Source organism: Oncorhynchus mykiss, chromosome 7 (assembly GCF_057628025.1).
Source record: "Oncorhynchus mykiss isolate SJ-2025 chromosome 7, ASM5762802v1, whole genome shotgun sequence".
Lineage (NCBI taxonomy): Eukaryota > Metazoa > Chordata > Actinopteri > Salmoniformes > Salmonidae > Oncorhynchus > Oncorhynchus mykiss.
The window spans coordinates 16,492,768-16,510,332 of NC_143028.1; the positions used below are offsets into that span (position 1 = coordinate 16,492,768).

At 43.5% G+C, this 17,565-nt stretch overlaps 1 protein-coding gene across 1 annotated transcript in view; it reads right to left on the reverse strand.

Moving 5' to 3' along the window:
- Positions 1 to 17,070, reverse strand: part of LOC110527499 (transcription activator GLI2.S) — a 69,076-nt gene extending 52,006 nt beyond the window's left edge. The window contains exons 1-2 of the mRNA XM_021608811.3: positions 16,555 to 17,070; positions 6,432 to 6,554 (exon numbers count right to left, since the gene is read on the reverse strand). Of these exons, the coding sequence (XP_021464486.3) occupies positions 6,432 to 6,546 (115 nt within the window). The 5' untranslated portion in view covers positions 6,547 to 6,554; positions 16,555 to 17,070. The remainder of the gene's footprint in view (positions 1 to 6,431; positions 6,555 to 16,554) is intronic.
- Positions 17,071 to 17,565: the final 495 nt, after the last annotated feature.

Consider the following 17,565-nt stretch of genomic DNA (forward strand, 5'->3'; position numbering starts at 1 on the left):
AAATGCCACAAGGCTGTTAAGAATGAGAGATCCCAGTCTGCCTGAGTTGTAAGTAAACCTTAGTTCCCAGTGTCAGCGGGCTCGTTTCTCCTCTCGCTTCTCCTCTCGTTTCTCCTCTCGCTTCTCCAAGCCCTGTGAACCCTCCCTGAGAAGGCCTCATTTAGACAGAGAGAGACAGAGAGAGAGAGACAGAGAGAGAGAGAGAGAGAGAGACAGAGAGAGAAAAAAAGAAAAGAAAATTCCCTTCTCAGGAAGATTAGTGGCCGTCCTTTTGGACTAGTAGGAAGAGGTGGACTGGGGGATGCAGAGGCTTTTTCTGCCGCATTTCTCTCTGCCAGCGGCCTGACCCCCGAGTGCTCCCTGCCTGTCCCCCAGTAGCTCATGTGCTGCTGCTGTAGAGGGAGCCAGTGGTGGGGGCCGGGGGCTGGGGCCCGTACATCCTCGATCTAGCCTCAGCCGCCATCAATTATTCCCTGCTGTAGCCAGGCAGCCCCCGGCCCTAGGACCAGACATCAAGGAGGTGATAAAGAAAGCGTCCTTATCGCTAACACACCTCTCTTTAAAACACTATTTACACAGCCCAGACCCATCCTCCATCTCCATCCATCTAGCGGAGGACCCAATGACCAGGGTCTCGGATTCCATTCCTCCCAGCCAATCAAAATAATGTTACTGTAGCTCTAACCACCTTCATACTGGCTAAGGCATGAGAGGACCTAAGCACTTTAACAGCCAGCAATGTTTAGCCCGGTAAAGATAGCTACGACAGTGCCGCCCGTCATTGATCATTACCTCTGTTTATTACCTCAAGAATAACATAGGCATAAGGCATCGTCTAAGAGGGAACAGGCTCAGAAGAAAATATATCTCATTGTTTTGTCCCTGGTCTCTCCTCTCCCTCTTCGCTCCTCTCCCTCTCTGCTTCTCTCCCCTGGCGCAGTGGGACTCTCTGAGCCTGTTTAGGCTTGGCCTGTGGGGGCTGTGGGACTCTGTTTAGGTATGGTCCCGGGTCCAGGGGGCCAGACTGGGAGGTGCTAAGTACTTGGCATCCTCCCTACGGGCAGCCCGACTCAGCAGAAAGAGCCAGAGCATTGCGGGGGAGAACCAAGGGGCCCAGAGGTGCTCGCCGGGCCACATCAATCACACTCTACAATGACAAACTCACTCTCAACAAGATGTACACTACCGTTCAGAAAGGTTAGGGTTTGTCCATTAAAATAACGTAAAATTTATCAGAAATACAGTGTAGACTGGCTGCTTCATGAAATAGTATCCGCAAAACACCAATTTCAACATCAACAGTGAAGAGGCGACTCCGGGATGCTGGCCTTCTAGGCAGAGTTGCAAAGAAAAAGCCATATCTCAGACTGGCCAATACAAAGAAAATATTAAGATGGGCAAAAGAACACAGACACTGGACAGAGGAACTCTGCCTAGAAGGCCAGCATCCCGGAGTCGCCTCTTCACTGTTGACATTGAGACTGGTGTTTTACGGGTACTATTTAATGAAGCTGCCAGATGAGGACTTGTGAGGCGTCTGTTTCTCAAGCTAGACACTCTAATGTACTTGTCCTCTTGCTAAGTTGTGCACCGGGGCCTCCCACTCCTCTTTCTATTCTGGTTAGGGCCAGTTTGCGCTGTTCTGTGAAGGGAGTAGTACACAGCGTTGTACGAGATCTTCAGTTTCTTGGCAATTCCTCGTATGGAATAGCCTTCATTTCTCAGATCAAGAATAGACTGATGAGTTTCAGAAGAAAGTTATTTGTTTCTGGCCATTTTGAGCCTGTAATCGAACCCACAAATGCTGATGCTCCAGATACTCAACTAGTCTAAAGAAGGCCAGTTTTATCGCTTCTTTAATCATCCATCACAACAGTTTTCAGCTGTACTAACATAATTGCAAAATGGTTTTCTAATGATAAACTTGGATTGCTGATGGTTGGTTGCTGATAATGGGCCTCTGTACGCCTATGTAGATATTCCATAAAAAAATCAGCAGTTTCCAGCTACAATAGTAATTTACAACATTAACAATGTCTACACTGTATTTCTGATCAATTTGATGTTATTTTAATGACCCCAAACTTTTTAACGGTAGTGTGTGTCACCAGCCCACCAAAGCCAGTGAATCAAATCATTACCAGCGAATAGCACCAGGCTCCCATGGCCTAGGTTAGAAAAGGAATTCAAATAGCTTAATCCTTTGAAAACAAACGTTGCCCCTTTCCGGTTTCTCAACCCCTGTTACAGACCTTCCTATATTTCACCCGCTCACAACTTTTTGTTTTATTCAAAGAACAAAATAATATTCACCAGCACATATCAATAAGGGTTGAATAAAATTATAGCAAATATTCACCTCTTCCGAAAATCTGAGTACAATTTCGACAATGTATGATGTCTATAAATGCCTTCCAAATTATGAAACGGATTTGAAATCATAAAAGTCATGCATGAAACCCCATAAACCTATACACCCGGTCTGCCCGGGCCCGCAGCCTTTATAACCACTAACCAGACAGATGCGGGCTGTCACAGAAAATACAGGAACTCATTTCAATTCATTAAAGGGAACCAAAACCCTGTGCACGGCCCAGTGGTGAGGGTTAGCTGTGCTGTGTCCAGGCCCAGCAGTTACCAATGAACACACACATACAGACACACACACACACACACAAAAAGGGAGGCCAGCCATGCTTCAATAAGCAACGTGGGCTGCAGTCCGGAAGTCACAGGCCAGACTTTTTATAGGTCCAGTTAACATCACCTTCCTGGTCCTTCCACCAATATAAATGACAGATTGAGGACAGGAGCAGCAACTAAAGCTCCATCCATCCACCCACGTACTTACACACACACACACACACACACACACACACACACACACACACACACACACACACACACACACACACACACACACACACACACACACACACACACACACACACACACACACACACACACACACACGCGCACACACACACACACATCATCAACAGGACCAGACAGGCTAGTCGGTCGGTGCACCTGGGCCCCCATTTTAAACAAAGTGACTCCTACTTGAGTCCAATGTGTGCACGCGTCGACTCCACCCCCCATTTCCATAGACCTCTGGGATATGAGACCAGACCTGGGCTGCCTGCATGTTCACATCAAATAAATGACCGCTCCATGATAAATGGTTCTATTAGCAATCCAGATTGTTAAACTCTGATATAAAAGATGGGAGCGGCCCATTCATTTCACCCCCACCCTTCCGGTCTACACACAGAGCGCTTGTTTTTTTTTTAACGTGTAAATAACATTAAAACTCTGCATTAGCCCTGTCCTCTGATAGAGAAGATATTGTTGTGAATAAATAACACAGACAGGAGAATAAAACAGGGGGGATTCTATAATGGAGCTGGTCGGCCATGTCTGGTCCTCTGAGGTGGGCCCGACTTAGCTGACAAGGATCCACCAGCCCGTAGTAAACTACACACTGACAGTAAAGCTACAGCGCCGGGAACAGGGGCGGTATATTACAATGGTCTACTTTTCATTCCAAAGCAGGAGGCGGTTCTGCCCGGGAATGTGCTTTTTAAGTTCAAGGACTTTGTCTCTTTTGGCTGCACTCTCACTGCATATTCACTTATCTGTGTCTGGCAAACAGGAATAATAATGCATGTTATTGAGATAAGTAATTGCCCTGTCTTGGTGTGCTGGCAGATTTTAGACCTATGAAGCTGCGACTCTATAAGCTGGTTCTACCCAGACCGGATTCTATTGGACTGAGGGTGTGAGTGTGTGGTGTTATTAAGATTAAAATATGGACGGTGACACTATTCTAATAGTGATAGGGTAAAGGAGTTATGGGACGAGAGAAGCCGATGGATGCAGGTTTAACACAGCAGCTCCACTTTAGGGGGGTGGGGTGGGGTGGGGGGGGGGGGCAGAGCAACACAAGCCTGGAACACAGCACTTGTTCTGGGCCAAGCGGACCAGGCAGAGACCCTGCAGATCCAGAGCCATTGTAGACCAGGGAAAATCATAGTTATAGCAGGGCAGGGAGGAGACAGAGGGTGGGGTGGCACAGGGGGCCTGCCTTGTTACCCTGCGCCTGGTAATCAAGATTCTTTCTCCAGGCCCCTTTGAAAGTTAAATCAACCTACTTTAAAAGACCCTCTCTACAGGGCTGAGGGGGCTTATCCACAGAAGACGATTGGCCCAAACAGAAGGGCCTCTCTATCGCTCGCTGCGGCCGAGAGTATTTCCACATATGACCTCAGCGTGTGTGAATTGGCTCCATTGAGGAAGGCATACTGAGATTAAATTAGAGAGGGTGATCACATTAACAGATTAGAATTTCAGGTTCGTAGGCAGTCAAATGTTTTCTTAATTGCCAGAAGGCTCAGGTCCGGAAACATGTTCCTTCACGACAAAAGAACCATTGTTCAGACATTCCAAGCTCCATATTAGAAATGCTTATTCATGGCCAGTTATATGATTGAAGTAATTGTAGAGTGATAAAAAATTAATGAGTTAGCTGGAAATAAAATGGTAAGTCAATATAATTGAGTTAACGATATTGATGTCGACATGAAACAAGTTATTGAAAACAAAGTCCCACTTGATTCATGTCCCATTTATAGTGTGTGTAAAATATGTCCTAGATTCATTTAGCCTAATAAACAATTCGTCTTTCATTTCTTTATCATGGCAGGCCACCAAGCCCTTCATTAAAGAATGAAAATGTCACTAAAATCACAAGAAGTTGTATTACCATTTCAAAGGTAGCCGTCAATCTGCATCTCTGTCAATCTCTGAAGGAAGAGCCATGTCGCCCACTGAGCTCTGCTCTAGCAGCCATTTTTAGTAATTCATCAGTGTGATACTCTGGAGGTAAGAACAAGGTCTTTCAACCTCATTATACTGGCATTCACTGACATCTTTAAAACATGCATTCTCTATATGTCTGTTTCTCCTCATCGTGGTGGACACTAGTCTTGAATGTCATTTCAAAGACAAACTATCCTCGTGTCATCATACACGTGTATTAATTGAAGTTATCAGTGACATCTTGAAATTGGTCTAATTAACTAATTAGCTTTGGCCCTTCTGATAGGTTATAGAATTAGGGTTCACTCTGAATTAAATTAGGAGAAAAACTGCTGGATTCTGTTGCAGGAATTCCTAGTAGACATTTAAGACATCACAGAATCGCCCCTATAGACGCCTACTATTTTACTCTTTGTCAACTCAAATTGTCTTTCCTTATTCTTACACAAAATCATTAATTTATTGTTGGACTAACGGGCATTGCGCTGCAAACTCCACAAGGTTATGAAAACAAACTTGAGGTCTATAGAAGGTTTCAAAAAAATTGGGCCTGATGTCAATCGTTGGGGCCAGAAAATGTATGGCCTATTTTTATCTTTGTTCTTCCTTAAACAATTAATGGATATTTATTTATCATGGCAGGCCACCAAGCCCTTCATTAAAGAGTAAAAATGTCACTAAATCACAAGAAGTTGTATTACCATTTCAAAGTTAGTCGTCAATCTGCATCTCTGTCAATCTCTGAAGGAAGGGCCATGTCGCCCACTGCAACGCTGCTCTACCAGCCATTTTTAGTAATTCATCAGTGTGATACTCTGGAGGTAAGAACAAGGTCTTTCAACCTCATTATACAGGCCTTTCATCACACATTCACTGACATCTTTAAAACATGCATTCTCTCTCTGTCTCTCCCGGCCGCCCTATAAAAGAGGCACACTGCTACTTTTCATTAATTTCAACAAACACAGCCATTTTACCTTTCCCAGGCCAGCCCCATGTAGTTATATGAACCATTAATCAGAGATTATGCCGCCAAATCGAGCAACGTCGCTGTCTTTAGTCTTTATGAACTTCTCCCTGTGACAGAAGCGCGCACGCACACACACACACATGCGCGCACACGCACACACACACGCACACACACACACACACGCACACACACACACACGCTGCAGTACCTGTTCAGTATTAATGATGCTCTTTAACAGGGCCCTGCGTTACATTACTGATTCCCATCAGCTCTACTGTAAGTCACCTCTGACTGCTCCAGGTGCTACAGGAAGAGCCTTATCGGGGACGATTAGAGCCCAGAGCAACTTCTCCCAAGACAGCGTTTTATCTTTCATATGTATATTTCATGTGCATGTTCTCTCTCAAACCTCCTCCTTACCCCCGGCCCTGTCAGTCTCTGTAAGACCTTGGCTTGTGTGACAGTCTTACAGTATGTAGGGATGCAGGGACCCTTTACCTTACAGTGAAACCTGTGTCGGCAGGAGAAACCGGCCTGGAGTGGATGTGCACAAAATAATAGAGACGGACCCTTATCCTTCCAGTAAAACTAAACCCCCCCCCCCCCCTCTTTAAAGTCATTGAAGAAAAGTGGACAGTACCTCTGGTGACAGCTGAAGGTGACAGTTTCTTCGGGAGGTCAGTGAAGCCGTTTCCATCCAGACCAGAGCCTTTCTTCTCTGTGGTCGTCGGGGCAGAGGTCTCCATTCCGGACATCAGAAGCTCTGAAGGAAACGACATGGGGTGGCATCGTCATTATCATTTCATTATGTGACATGTATACAGTAGGCCAATGCTATGTATACAGTAGGCCAATGATATGTAGGCCAGTAGGCCACATTATACAGTAGGCCGCATCCTCTGAAGAGACCCAATGTGTTTCCTCAACACGTTTGAAGATATAAGGGTGTGTTATTCTTAGCAAGCGAGGCTGAACAATCAGTTTAAATGGCGCTGATAAAAAGATCCACAGTTAAATAAACTTGGATGCCAGCCCAGGCTAGGTTACGCCAAACCACCTTTGGAGACAGCAAACCGTAGCACGGATCACTGGGGTCCTGGAAGAAAGCAGCAGCAACTCAAATTAGATTTCTTTCAGGACAAAACCACTACATGTTTGCACTGCAACCAAAGATAAGCGGCTAGGTTCAACAAAGATAAACAAGCGACGCGCTGCCTGACAAGTCATTCTTCGTTTAGGTGGCTGTTTGAGCGTGTTGATGGCTGTTTGAGACTGCAGGCTGGGCTCAGTTCAGTTGATATTATAGTTTGCTACACGTGCTTTACACAATATAGGGGAGGTTTTTCCTTGAACCTGTCGTGAAGCACGGGCTTAGTGTATCTGTCTAGCTACCCTATATTGTGTAAAGCAGGTGTAGCAAACTATAATATCAACTGACCTGAGCACAGTCATCAACGTCCTCAAACAGCCATCTAAACCATTTTTCCTTGAAGGTGTTCTCAAGTCTGGGCTTAGTGTATCTAGATCATAATGGATGTCTTACTAATAAGACTAGCCTCCAGCCCAGACTACGTGCAAGTGGGGTATGTGGAGATGGGGGAGGAGGAGCGGTAAAACTGTCCCTCCTCCTCTGAAGAGCTGCGACACATGGTCATATCTTCCCCCGGCGGAGACTGGCCGGACGGACGGGAGACAGGAGACAGAAGAGCCAGAGCTATGGGACACTACAGGTGTCAGACACCACACTGACCGATGGGAACCAAGGTAAACAAATGACCAGGGGCACGCTTGATCTCTCCTGTTGGTCACCAGGGCTCACTCCACTCTTGTCTGCTCTTGTCTGCTCTCCTCTCTCTTGTTCCATGACACTGATGAGGAGGGCATGTCAATAAGATCCACGGATAGTTAAAAGACTTTCAACACTCCGTGAGACTAATCCCAACCTCACCTAAATGTGTGAATGGCACATATTATTACTAGGGTGTAATGAATGACCAGAAGGAGGATTGAGCAGCTAAAATCTCTAGCCTGACTGATGTTTACTAATGGAAACCTAAATACACCAAAGAACTGGCTGACTGGGACATGAATGAATGACACGACACTACTGTCTCATGTGCCACATTTACCACCTTCCCCACAAAGCAGCGTCTGTGGAGAAAAAGGGCCCTTGGCCCCCCCCACACCTGCTAGGTTGTCTCAAAGAGACACCACAACAGTAAAGACAGTAGACAAAGCTGTCCATCAGGCTTTTACATCCTGCCAACCCTCCCAGCTTGTTCAAGGGGCAGTAAACTGTGTTTTAACAATGTGGACCTACAAATTCACTCTCTGTTCGGCGTGTTTAACTGTTTCACTCTGTTAACTGCTTGTGACTCAGTCTGTGAAAACTAAATGGGTTCTCAAGAATGGCACAAGAAATTCAGTTCATGTCAAGTGTGTGTGTGTGTGTGTGTGTGTGTGCGTGCGCGTGCGCGCGTGAGATTGTGTTCCTGAGTGTGTTATTTTGTGTGTGCCTTTGTGTCAAGATATGAAAGTCTTATCTCTGAGAGTCATGGCTAAATCTATTGATGGTAGAAACAATAAAACATACCTTTATTAAAGTTGAAAAGCGAAATAAATATACGCCAGGGAATAGACAAGTATTATTTTAGTAGCTAGGAGATGGTTAATTACCATGATAATAAACCCAGCAGTAGATTTAGATACGCAGCTGTGAGGAATAATGAACTTCTACCTCCTATTGTTAACCGCCATTACCTTTAAAGACGACACCCAATGTTCCATTTAACCGTGAAAACGAACAATGCAAAGCCTAACAGAAAAAGGTTATTTATGACAGAAGAACAAACTACTTTTCTCATTCAGCCTCTGTCTGTGTGTTGAAACCAATGCCTGTTTGTTTTAGAACCTCGGTCTTTAACTGATGCTCCCTCCGATAAGGTTCAACTCTCCTTTCCTTTCAGGAGCTCTGAGAGGAGAAGAAGCTCAAGCCTCTTCCCGGCTTTTTTTGTTAATTTGTTTTAGGTATTGCAATTTTGTACAGGGTCTACCCCATGTGTCTCGAAACCACCCCCTACTCGAGCTACAAAGGTAAAGATTTAATGCGCTGTATCCTGTTCCCACTCTTCAACTATTATATATTTAAAATGGCCTCGGTACTTATGAGTCATTGTAGTTTCAGGTCGTTAAAGCGTAATAATCAGGAAACTGTCTGAATAAGATAGGAATGGAAAGATGTTCCTCATCCCTATGAGACTGAGAAGTGATTGAGTACAGTTATCCAGTTAACCCACTGTCCAGTCCACTTCCTGTGTGCAAACTCAAGTAGAGAAAACACAGCTTAAACATGCACGGCCAGCTTTAACCACTCATAGCTGAACCAATGGAGACTTTCCTCTTGTTGATCTAATCCTCTTTTCACGAACAACCTCTTAATTCCAAGGGCAGAAATGAACTAAACATTAGCCATGATTGTTAGACCGTATGAAAAAGAATCTTGGACAAAAAGTATAGTATCATATGGTTAATTATGAGCAACAAAAATATCTGGGTGTAGTTCTGAGTTACTCTGACATACATGTATTATTCTTGTAAGAAATGTCCTAGGATTCAAAATGGCCTGCCGTGAGAGAGAAGGGTATTCCCAGTGTCTGGAAAAAATGTATGTCTCTGCATTCCAGGTGCTGGTCTCCTGCTTTACCGGGAGCAGAATGCAGTTTGGCACGTCACAGAGTATTACTTACAGCTTCCCACAAACCATCACCACGCTTAGTTATTACACCGCGAGCTGTCGGCCAAACAAATGACTGTGACTGAACACTGAAAGGTCACAATAGTGCAGTAAAATCACAGAGCAGAGTCAGGCCCACTACCGAGCCTCTCTCTGAAGGGACTGAAGCCCGGGCGTCGGGCACTTTCTGGAATTTATGGTTACGTCTGAAAAATTGTAGTCACGTAAAAGCAGCCCACATACTGCTTATGACTATAAGCACAAGTAGGGAGATCACTTGTGGTGTGGCGTTTGAATACGAAGAATCTTTACTATTCGGAGTACTGTTATGTATGCAGAAAATGTCAAGTTAAACAAGGTTGTTGTGCCTAACAATTTGAATAGGTGAATCATTTCCCTCTCAAAAGGCCCACCAAGGGTCTCCTGAGAACACACTCTGAGGAGTGTACTAGTCACTGGACGAGTCTCTAGCCTAGAAATGTTTCATCACAACAAGGGCTATCGTTGACACAAGAGCAGTGGCGTGTATTCATGGAGGCCAAGGGAAGCCGGGCTTCCCTAAAACATTTACCATGAAAACATTAGAAAAAAAAACATGAAATAATGTATCGTTCGTCTCTCTGTGTTTCATAATGTTCCTTCAATATGCAATAGGCTGAATGTATCTCACCGGAGAAAGCATCCGAGTGAGAGAAACAGCGCCCCTCTGTCTCTGTATGTGTAGCCCATCTATATGATGCTGTCTGGTCAAAAAGAGTATGACATTGTTGCTGCCCATAGCATTGAATGCATGGGAAGACAGCGAGAATTTGGCTTTGAGCTAAATTGAGTGAGCTGAGTGAGCTGAACATTTTGCAACTTGCGGTAACTCTCCGTGTTTCTAAATCAGTAGTTGTTTAGTGGTCTCGAAAATGTTGGAAATATTAACTTGCTTGACCATGCTGTACGTCATGTAAACTAACTGTCTGTTACATGCAATATGCTTAGTGGACTACACAGGGCAGAGGTTACTCTCCGTTTTTGTGACGAAACAAAGGTGTGGTTGGATTTAGTCTCTCTCTCTCTCTCTCTCTCTCTCTCTCTCTCTCTCTCTCTCTCTCTCTCTCTCTCTCTCTCTCTCTCTCGTTGTGGACAGACGAAGCAGAGAGGAGGCGAGACGAAGAGAGGAGCCCCGTGGATAAGAACCCATCCCCTGCCTGTAAGTGCAGTATCCTGTGGGTGTTCTCTTCAGGTCCTGGCAATGCCATACAGATATTGGGCTTATAGCTCCAACTCCACTTCAGGGGATAAATCACCTACTAGAGGATTTAGCCGGTCACCCTGACTCAGCCCAAAAAATGACTGCTCCTCTCTCGTCTGCTAGAGATATAGGCCTCTTCAGGCAAAGAGGAGGAGGCTCTCGTCTCTAAACACAGATTCACAGTAGCAAACAGGGCTCGCTCCGCTAAGTGTATTGCCCAGAGCAACGAGGGTTACACCCTGGCCCTTCATATCCCTGATCAACAGTGAAATGGCATGTGTTAAACTGTGTTACACACCTCATGTTTTAGTCACAGTTTGGACTCCTTCCGTCATCTCTGCTGTTGGCAGCTGAGGCTCTAAAAGGGTGAGTAACTGTTTATCCCCAAAACGCCACCCTGATCAGCAACGCCCTGATCTCCCCATTTAGCACAACATTAACCTGTTAACCAACCAGTAAGCTCCTGCTCAGAGGAAGCTGTCGCCATGACAGGGAAGCACCACAGCCAGGGGGATCTCTTCAAACACCCTTAAGCCATGGCTGTAACCACTCTCCAGTCCACCAGCCACAGCTGCCAAACAGCGGAATAACAGAGTGAAACCCACACAGCTCACCTTAAAGCCATGGCTAATGGCTATTGACACAGTGGAAGGCCCAGTGACCCCAGCGAGGCTCTGTTGCTCAATGTGAAGGCATGACGGCCCACAGGATGAAGAGTACTACTGCCTCTGTCAGCCCTTGGCTGCGTCCCAAGTGGGACCCTACTCCCTATATAGTGCACTACCCTATGGGCCCTGGTCAAAAGTAGTGCACTAAATAGGGAATAGGTCGCCCTTTAGGATGCAGTCCTTGCCTTCAACAGGGAGGAGCGAGGCCTCAGAGGGCCCACGGAGAGCCCCAACCATGTCCTGACCCTGCGCCTGATTGTAGGAGCTGGGAGCTGAGTGTGCTGCCTTGTGGGGGGAAGAAGGCAAAGGGGATTGATTGCTAAGGGATAACACATGGGCTGGGTGTATACCACATGTAAGACAAGCCCTGTCCTGGGTTCTTTAGACTGTCAGTAAGGAGTCTGTGGCTTGGCAGCATTTTAACCCTGATCTAATACAGAACCCCTACAGGCAGGATTTGGGTTGCCTGCTTTGAAGCTATTCAGCGCTGACAAATAAGTTATCACATCTCAAGTTTCTTCCCTTGCCATGGCCAAATCATGAAGGCATTTCTTTATGCGAAATCAAAACGACCCCTTACCCTCTGACACCAATCAAAGTCCACTGATTCTCTGGCACCCGTCACTGGTTTTGGGCTGCATTTGAAATGGTTGGTGTTGTTGATACTGTTTACTTCTTTTCACTGCACGAGGACATTTCTATTACTGATATCACACACACACACGCACACACACTGTTGCTGTCAAAAAGAGTCAGAAGAGATCGTCAGGGCTATAGCGTCCCTTCAGGAATTAATTAACTAGTGAATCAAAGCAGAGCCATACTACATTAAATACAGTACTGAGGACGAGGAGCAGAGAAGGAGAGAGGCCCATGTCCCCTGTGGCCCTCTGGTCCGGACCTTTGATTTCTCATGTCTCTTGGTGTGTGTGTGTGTGTGTGTGTGTGTTTGTGTGTGTGCTTACGAGCGTGCGTGCGTGTGTGATGTATCTTGGTCTGTGTGTAATGTCTTGTCATGTGTGTGTAATCTGTGATGCCATTGCATGAAATGGAGCTCTGTTTTCATCATGTATAATTGCATTTGCGTTAAAATAGATTTTTCTGCATATGATGCAGTATCTTAGTATGAGGGGCACAACTGGTTGGGATTGATGAATAACAATTACAATCTAGATTATGCAAAAACAAAGATGAGAGAGAGAAAGAGCGAATAATAGAGGCAGTCTAGCTGTGAGACCAAACTGATTCTGGAGTTGAGCTCTGTGTTGTTGACGTCTGACCCTGCTCCTGTGGAGTGCTGGGAGAGAAAACACAACTCACTGTTTGTTTGATCTAAAGAAATTAAATAAATATGACCTGTAGATATCCTCAAACAGCTGAGCCCCTTAAAGCTGCAATTTTAATATATTGTTAAGATGGTCTTATAATGCAAGATACATCCCAGCTAGCACATTTGATTCCTTGGAAGTTGTGGGAACGTACATTTTAGGTTTCCCATTGATTCTGGGAATGAAGCCATACGTTTGGTAAAAGGGAAAGTATTTCAAACGTCCTGAGAACGGAAGTAAAAATTTGGCCTGTTCTGGGAAAGTTCATTTTTAGGTTGCAGGGAGGTTCTTAGAACGTTTTACTGTGGTTCCCTGAAAGTTTTCCTCAGAGGTTTTATTAAAGTTCAGAGAACTAATATTATAGTTTATTTGAATAATGATTTAATGTTCTTAGAACATGTTTCAATAAGACCTAAAAATACTGCTAGCTTGAGTTAACAGTTTTGAAATTAATTTCCTGAGGCATTCATTCATTTGCTTAGGCAATCATGCAAACACATTTATTTTTTATTGTGGGAGATTTCAGGGGGATTCAAACCTATAATCTTCAGCTTGCATGCCATGTGTTTGTTTTTTACTCATACAGAGCTGGTCATTTTTGTCTGTTCAAACAGACCTCATTTCAAAGGAAACAAAGCACTTATTAGGACCAGGTGTGGCCAATTAGTGGGCGTGGCCAACACCCCTGAACACACTTAACAAAATAGAGCATAGAGAGCGATTTGTTTACGCTGAGAACGGAAAGTATATGTTTTTAAACAACATTCTTACAACGTTATTTGAATGATACTGTTTTCTTGTGGTTAAATAGAATCATGACGAAACCTATAGAAAACGTAATGCTGAATTACTCAAATTGTCGCAGAGGAACGCTCTCGGAACAATTTGAGAACATTGCTTAAATAGAACCACGAGGAAACGTGTAAGAAAGGTTATGCTGAAGTCCTGAAATTCACACCTAAGAAACATGAATGTTATGCGCTAGCTGGGTACCCTGCACCATTCCCAGAACATTGTGGGAAGGTTGTACGCAAAATAACCATAGGACAACCACACTCTCACCAAGCTCTAACAAACATATGGTTCTCAGAATATTATGTGCTGGCTGGGATATTGGCCTCTTTTTTTGTTAACATTTTTCCAAATTAAACAAAACGTATATTAGACAAGGTAGTGTAACGAGCAGATAAATAGTTGATGGAGGCTAAGTTAAACAATGGAATTAACAACGTTTGATTAATATTCCAATTCCCTCCAAAGATAGCATTTGGTTTGACCTGAGCCAGATGTGATGTGGTGTTCAGAGGAATAGTGCAACAATGTTCAAGTCTTTGTCTGAGCCAAAGCTGTAGAAACAGCCAAGCTGGATAACTGTAGAATACCGTTTACATGAAGGTGAAAATGCATGGTATTAACAGTGACAGTTTCAAACTTTTTTCCCCTGAAAAACGTCTAGCTAAGCAACCTGACAAAATTGACTCACTTCACATGATGTAATCCATAAGGACTATTCCATAAGAAATATGTGAGGTGGTTCTAGTGTTGTCCCCTTAGGACAGAGACAGTTAATGCTGCCTTTGTCGATAGAGCCATAGCACGCGTGCACACAGACGCACGCACAGCCTCCAGGGCAGACTGCTGTGGTCAGGGGCCTCTCTGAACAAACCAAAATATTTGTTTTCTGGAGGGTATGGCAGCAATTACTGTGTGGGAAAGAGAGAGAGAGAAAGAGAGAGAAAGAGAAAGAGAGAGAGAGAAAGAGAGAGAGAGAAAGAATGAGAGAAAGAGAGAGAGAGAGAGAGAAAGAGAGAGAGAAAGAGAGAGAGAGAGAAAGAGAGAGAGAGAGAGAAAGAGAAAGAGAGAAAGAGAGAGATAGAGAATAAGTATTCCATTGTTAGTCTACACCTGTTGTTTACGAAGCATGTGACAAATATAATTTGATTTGACTTGAGAGAGGGAAGGAAGGGGTTAGTCATGTGACGTGATTAAGTGTAGTTTGATTGTAAATGGACACTTCTTAACAGTTGGACATCAGATGACGTTAAAAATGTGAATACAATTAAAGATAACCGTGTATACTGTAGGTATCTCATACTAATTTCTCATATTTTCAAACAGGCAGAAGTAAGAATAAGATAGCATACAATAGAAAGTGTATTTCACTACATGGTAATGCCAATGGTTTAAGCCTTAACCAACCTGTTATTTCTAGTGTTTAGCCAGTGGCATTTCCTTTCCCCTGCCTGAACGACTTCCTAGGCCAGATAGCTTAATTGGTGCTGTGTTCTTGTTTATGGGGGATAAGATACTTTTCAATCCTCTCAGTGGGGAGTTTGACTCACTTTTCATCCAGACATCTCCCCTGCTCCTCTCTCTCTCCTGAATACCAGACTCAACTTCTATTCCACTTTTTCAAACACTTAAGAAACCAGGAAGTCCCTCTCTTTTTGTCTGTGTTCTCTGGAGAAGAGAAAAGCTAGCAGAATCAATAAAGGCATTCGTGGAGTGGGCCAGCGGTGTGAAAACGGCTGCAGAATGGCTCTGCTTGGTGAGTGTCCATGTCCCAAATTACACCATATTCCCTATCTAGTGCACTGCTTTTGACCAGGGCTGGATAGGATGCCATTTGAGAGGCTGAGATGAAAGTGGGGGTAGGTTGATGACCGCAGCACCAAGCCTCAGTCCCCTTTGAATAATGTGAAAGGCCCATCATTTCTTTAAATCTTTTCAACTCTTCGCAGCCTGACTGCTGGAACTCTTCATCCTGCACAATAGAAAATGCACTAAAACTTTTTTCTAATGCAAATGAACTAAACCAACCAACCAATTCACATAAAAACACACAGACGTCCCAGGCCAGAACCAACTCTGTTTGGAAACAGAGAGCGGTAACATAGTAGAGGAAGGTATTGATTTATTTAGAATCTTTTTTGATGTTACTCATCTTCGTACATTTTGATTATAATGCTTATCTCTACTAACAACCACCCCAGCTTATTTTCTCTCAAATAATGATGACTATTAGCAAATGCATCTTCAAATGTTGTTTCATGTTTTGATTTATTCACACATTAATAACACACCAGAGAAACATTAACAATGCATATTAATTGCAGCCATTGAAATGCACAGCAATGTACATTTTCCTGCATTGGGTGTGACTGCTAATGACTCTCAGTAGCAAACACACTAACTTTTTTGCGAGTTGGATACCTTTCAGATTGAGGGGATTTAGGAAGGGTCTCTTTCATTCAAGCAGCCTAAACTCCTGAAAGCTCAAGTTTAACCTAGAATCCTTAATTGAAACAATAACAAAGCAAACATCCAGCCTCTGTTTTGGTACAAAGCTGAGGGATGGGCCTGGAGAAATGTAACCGGACTGGCCATCCATGGTATCAAAATTATAGTTTTAACCATGTTTTGAGGTTTTACAGCGCTTGTTACATTTACATTTACAAATATTGGACTAAAACAAGCTTATATTTGGGGTTATGATGGGGTACGACAGTTGAACTAAACTCACAAGGCATTTATTTATAAGTTATATTCTTCAAGAATCAATGGGTATATAATACATTTTTTTATGTAAAAAAATATATATAAAAAATATTTTTTTTAAAAACGCTATTTTAAAAGGTTACGTTTAAATACTATTTTAGGCAATTCAAAGTAACAATTTCTGATGTGCACTAAAATGATTTACTAGCCTATTCATAATGAGAATAATCTTCTAATAATGAATAAGAACGATGATTTCCAGAGTTCATCATCACATGCATGTCCAGTACACCTACCTTAGTGGTGATGCCTGTGGTCGGTATGGTCCGAGTCTGACCCGGTGCGTCTCCCTCCGTTCTGTTTGTCCACTAGTTCTGTACAAGTTTCAGCAACGCTATTGGAGATTACCGTTAGGTCTAACTTTCTCCGTCAAAAAGCAAGAAGTAACAAACTCCTTCCAATGCAAGGATGAAATCCATAAAGTATATTCTAGTAGCCTAAACACGATCAAGACTAACTACATTCCTCTTCCCAACTTCTCATAAAGTTCACCGTAGAGTTTATGTGCGTCGTCTCAACTTTTACAATCCATCACCGAGAATAACGAAACAAGTTCTTGAAATCGATCCTCCCTTACTAACAAAACATTGCAGGATATCGAACTTTGTAGCCTAAAGAGGTCTGAAAGGTTTGAGGGTGGTTCGTTCTTCGTTAGAAATGTGCTTTTGAGACGCCAGGCTGATATGTTTTCAATCTGGTCCCCCTCATTCTCTCTCTCCTCTCTCTCTTCTCGCACTCCTCTCTAGCTCTCCGGTGAGTATTTCCATTTGCTGTACCAGATGGGCCGGTCTAGCCAAACCAACTAAGGCTCAAGGTTTAGGGAAAAGTTGTGTAAAGTTTCACCATTGTTTAATATTAGGTGATTGACCTGTATCCAAGCTGCCCATACGATGTTAGTGTATCAGCCAATTAAAATATACATGTTTTAATTATAATGTTTTATTTAAAACATATTAGACTAGTTTGTATGTGTAGGATATGGTATGTGTAGATAGGCCTTAACATTAAGAAATAATTGCATAATAATAACATTACATTTAGATAAATGAATAAACTGGAGTCATTCTGTGAGCTGAAATGTATGCAATTTATTTATCCTCAATAGTAAACAACCAACGTCCTTGCCACCTGAATTCCAGCCCTTCTTATTACCTTGAAGTGCAGACACTGAAACGTGTGTAGCCCAATTTAACGATTCATTAAATGAATTACATGAACTATAACAAATATGATCATTAATGCCTATT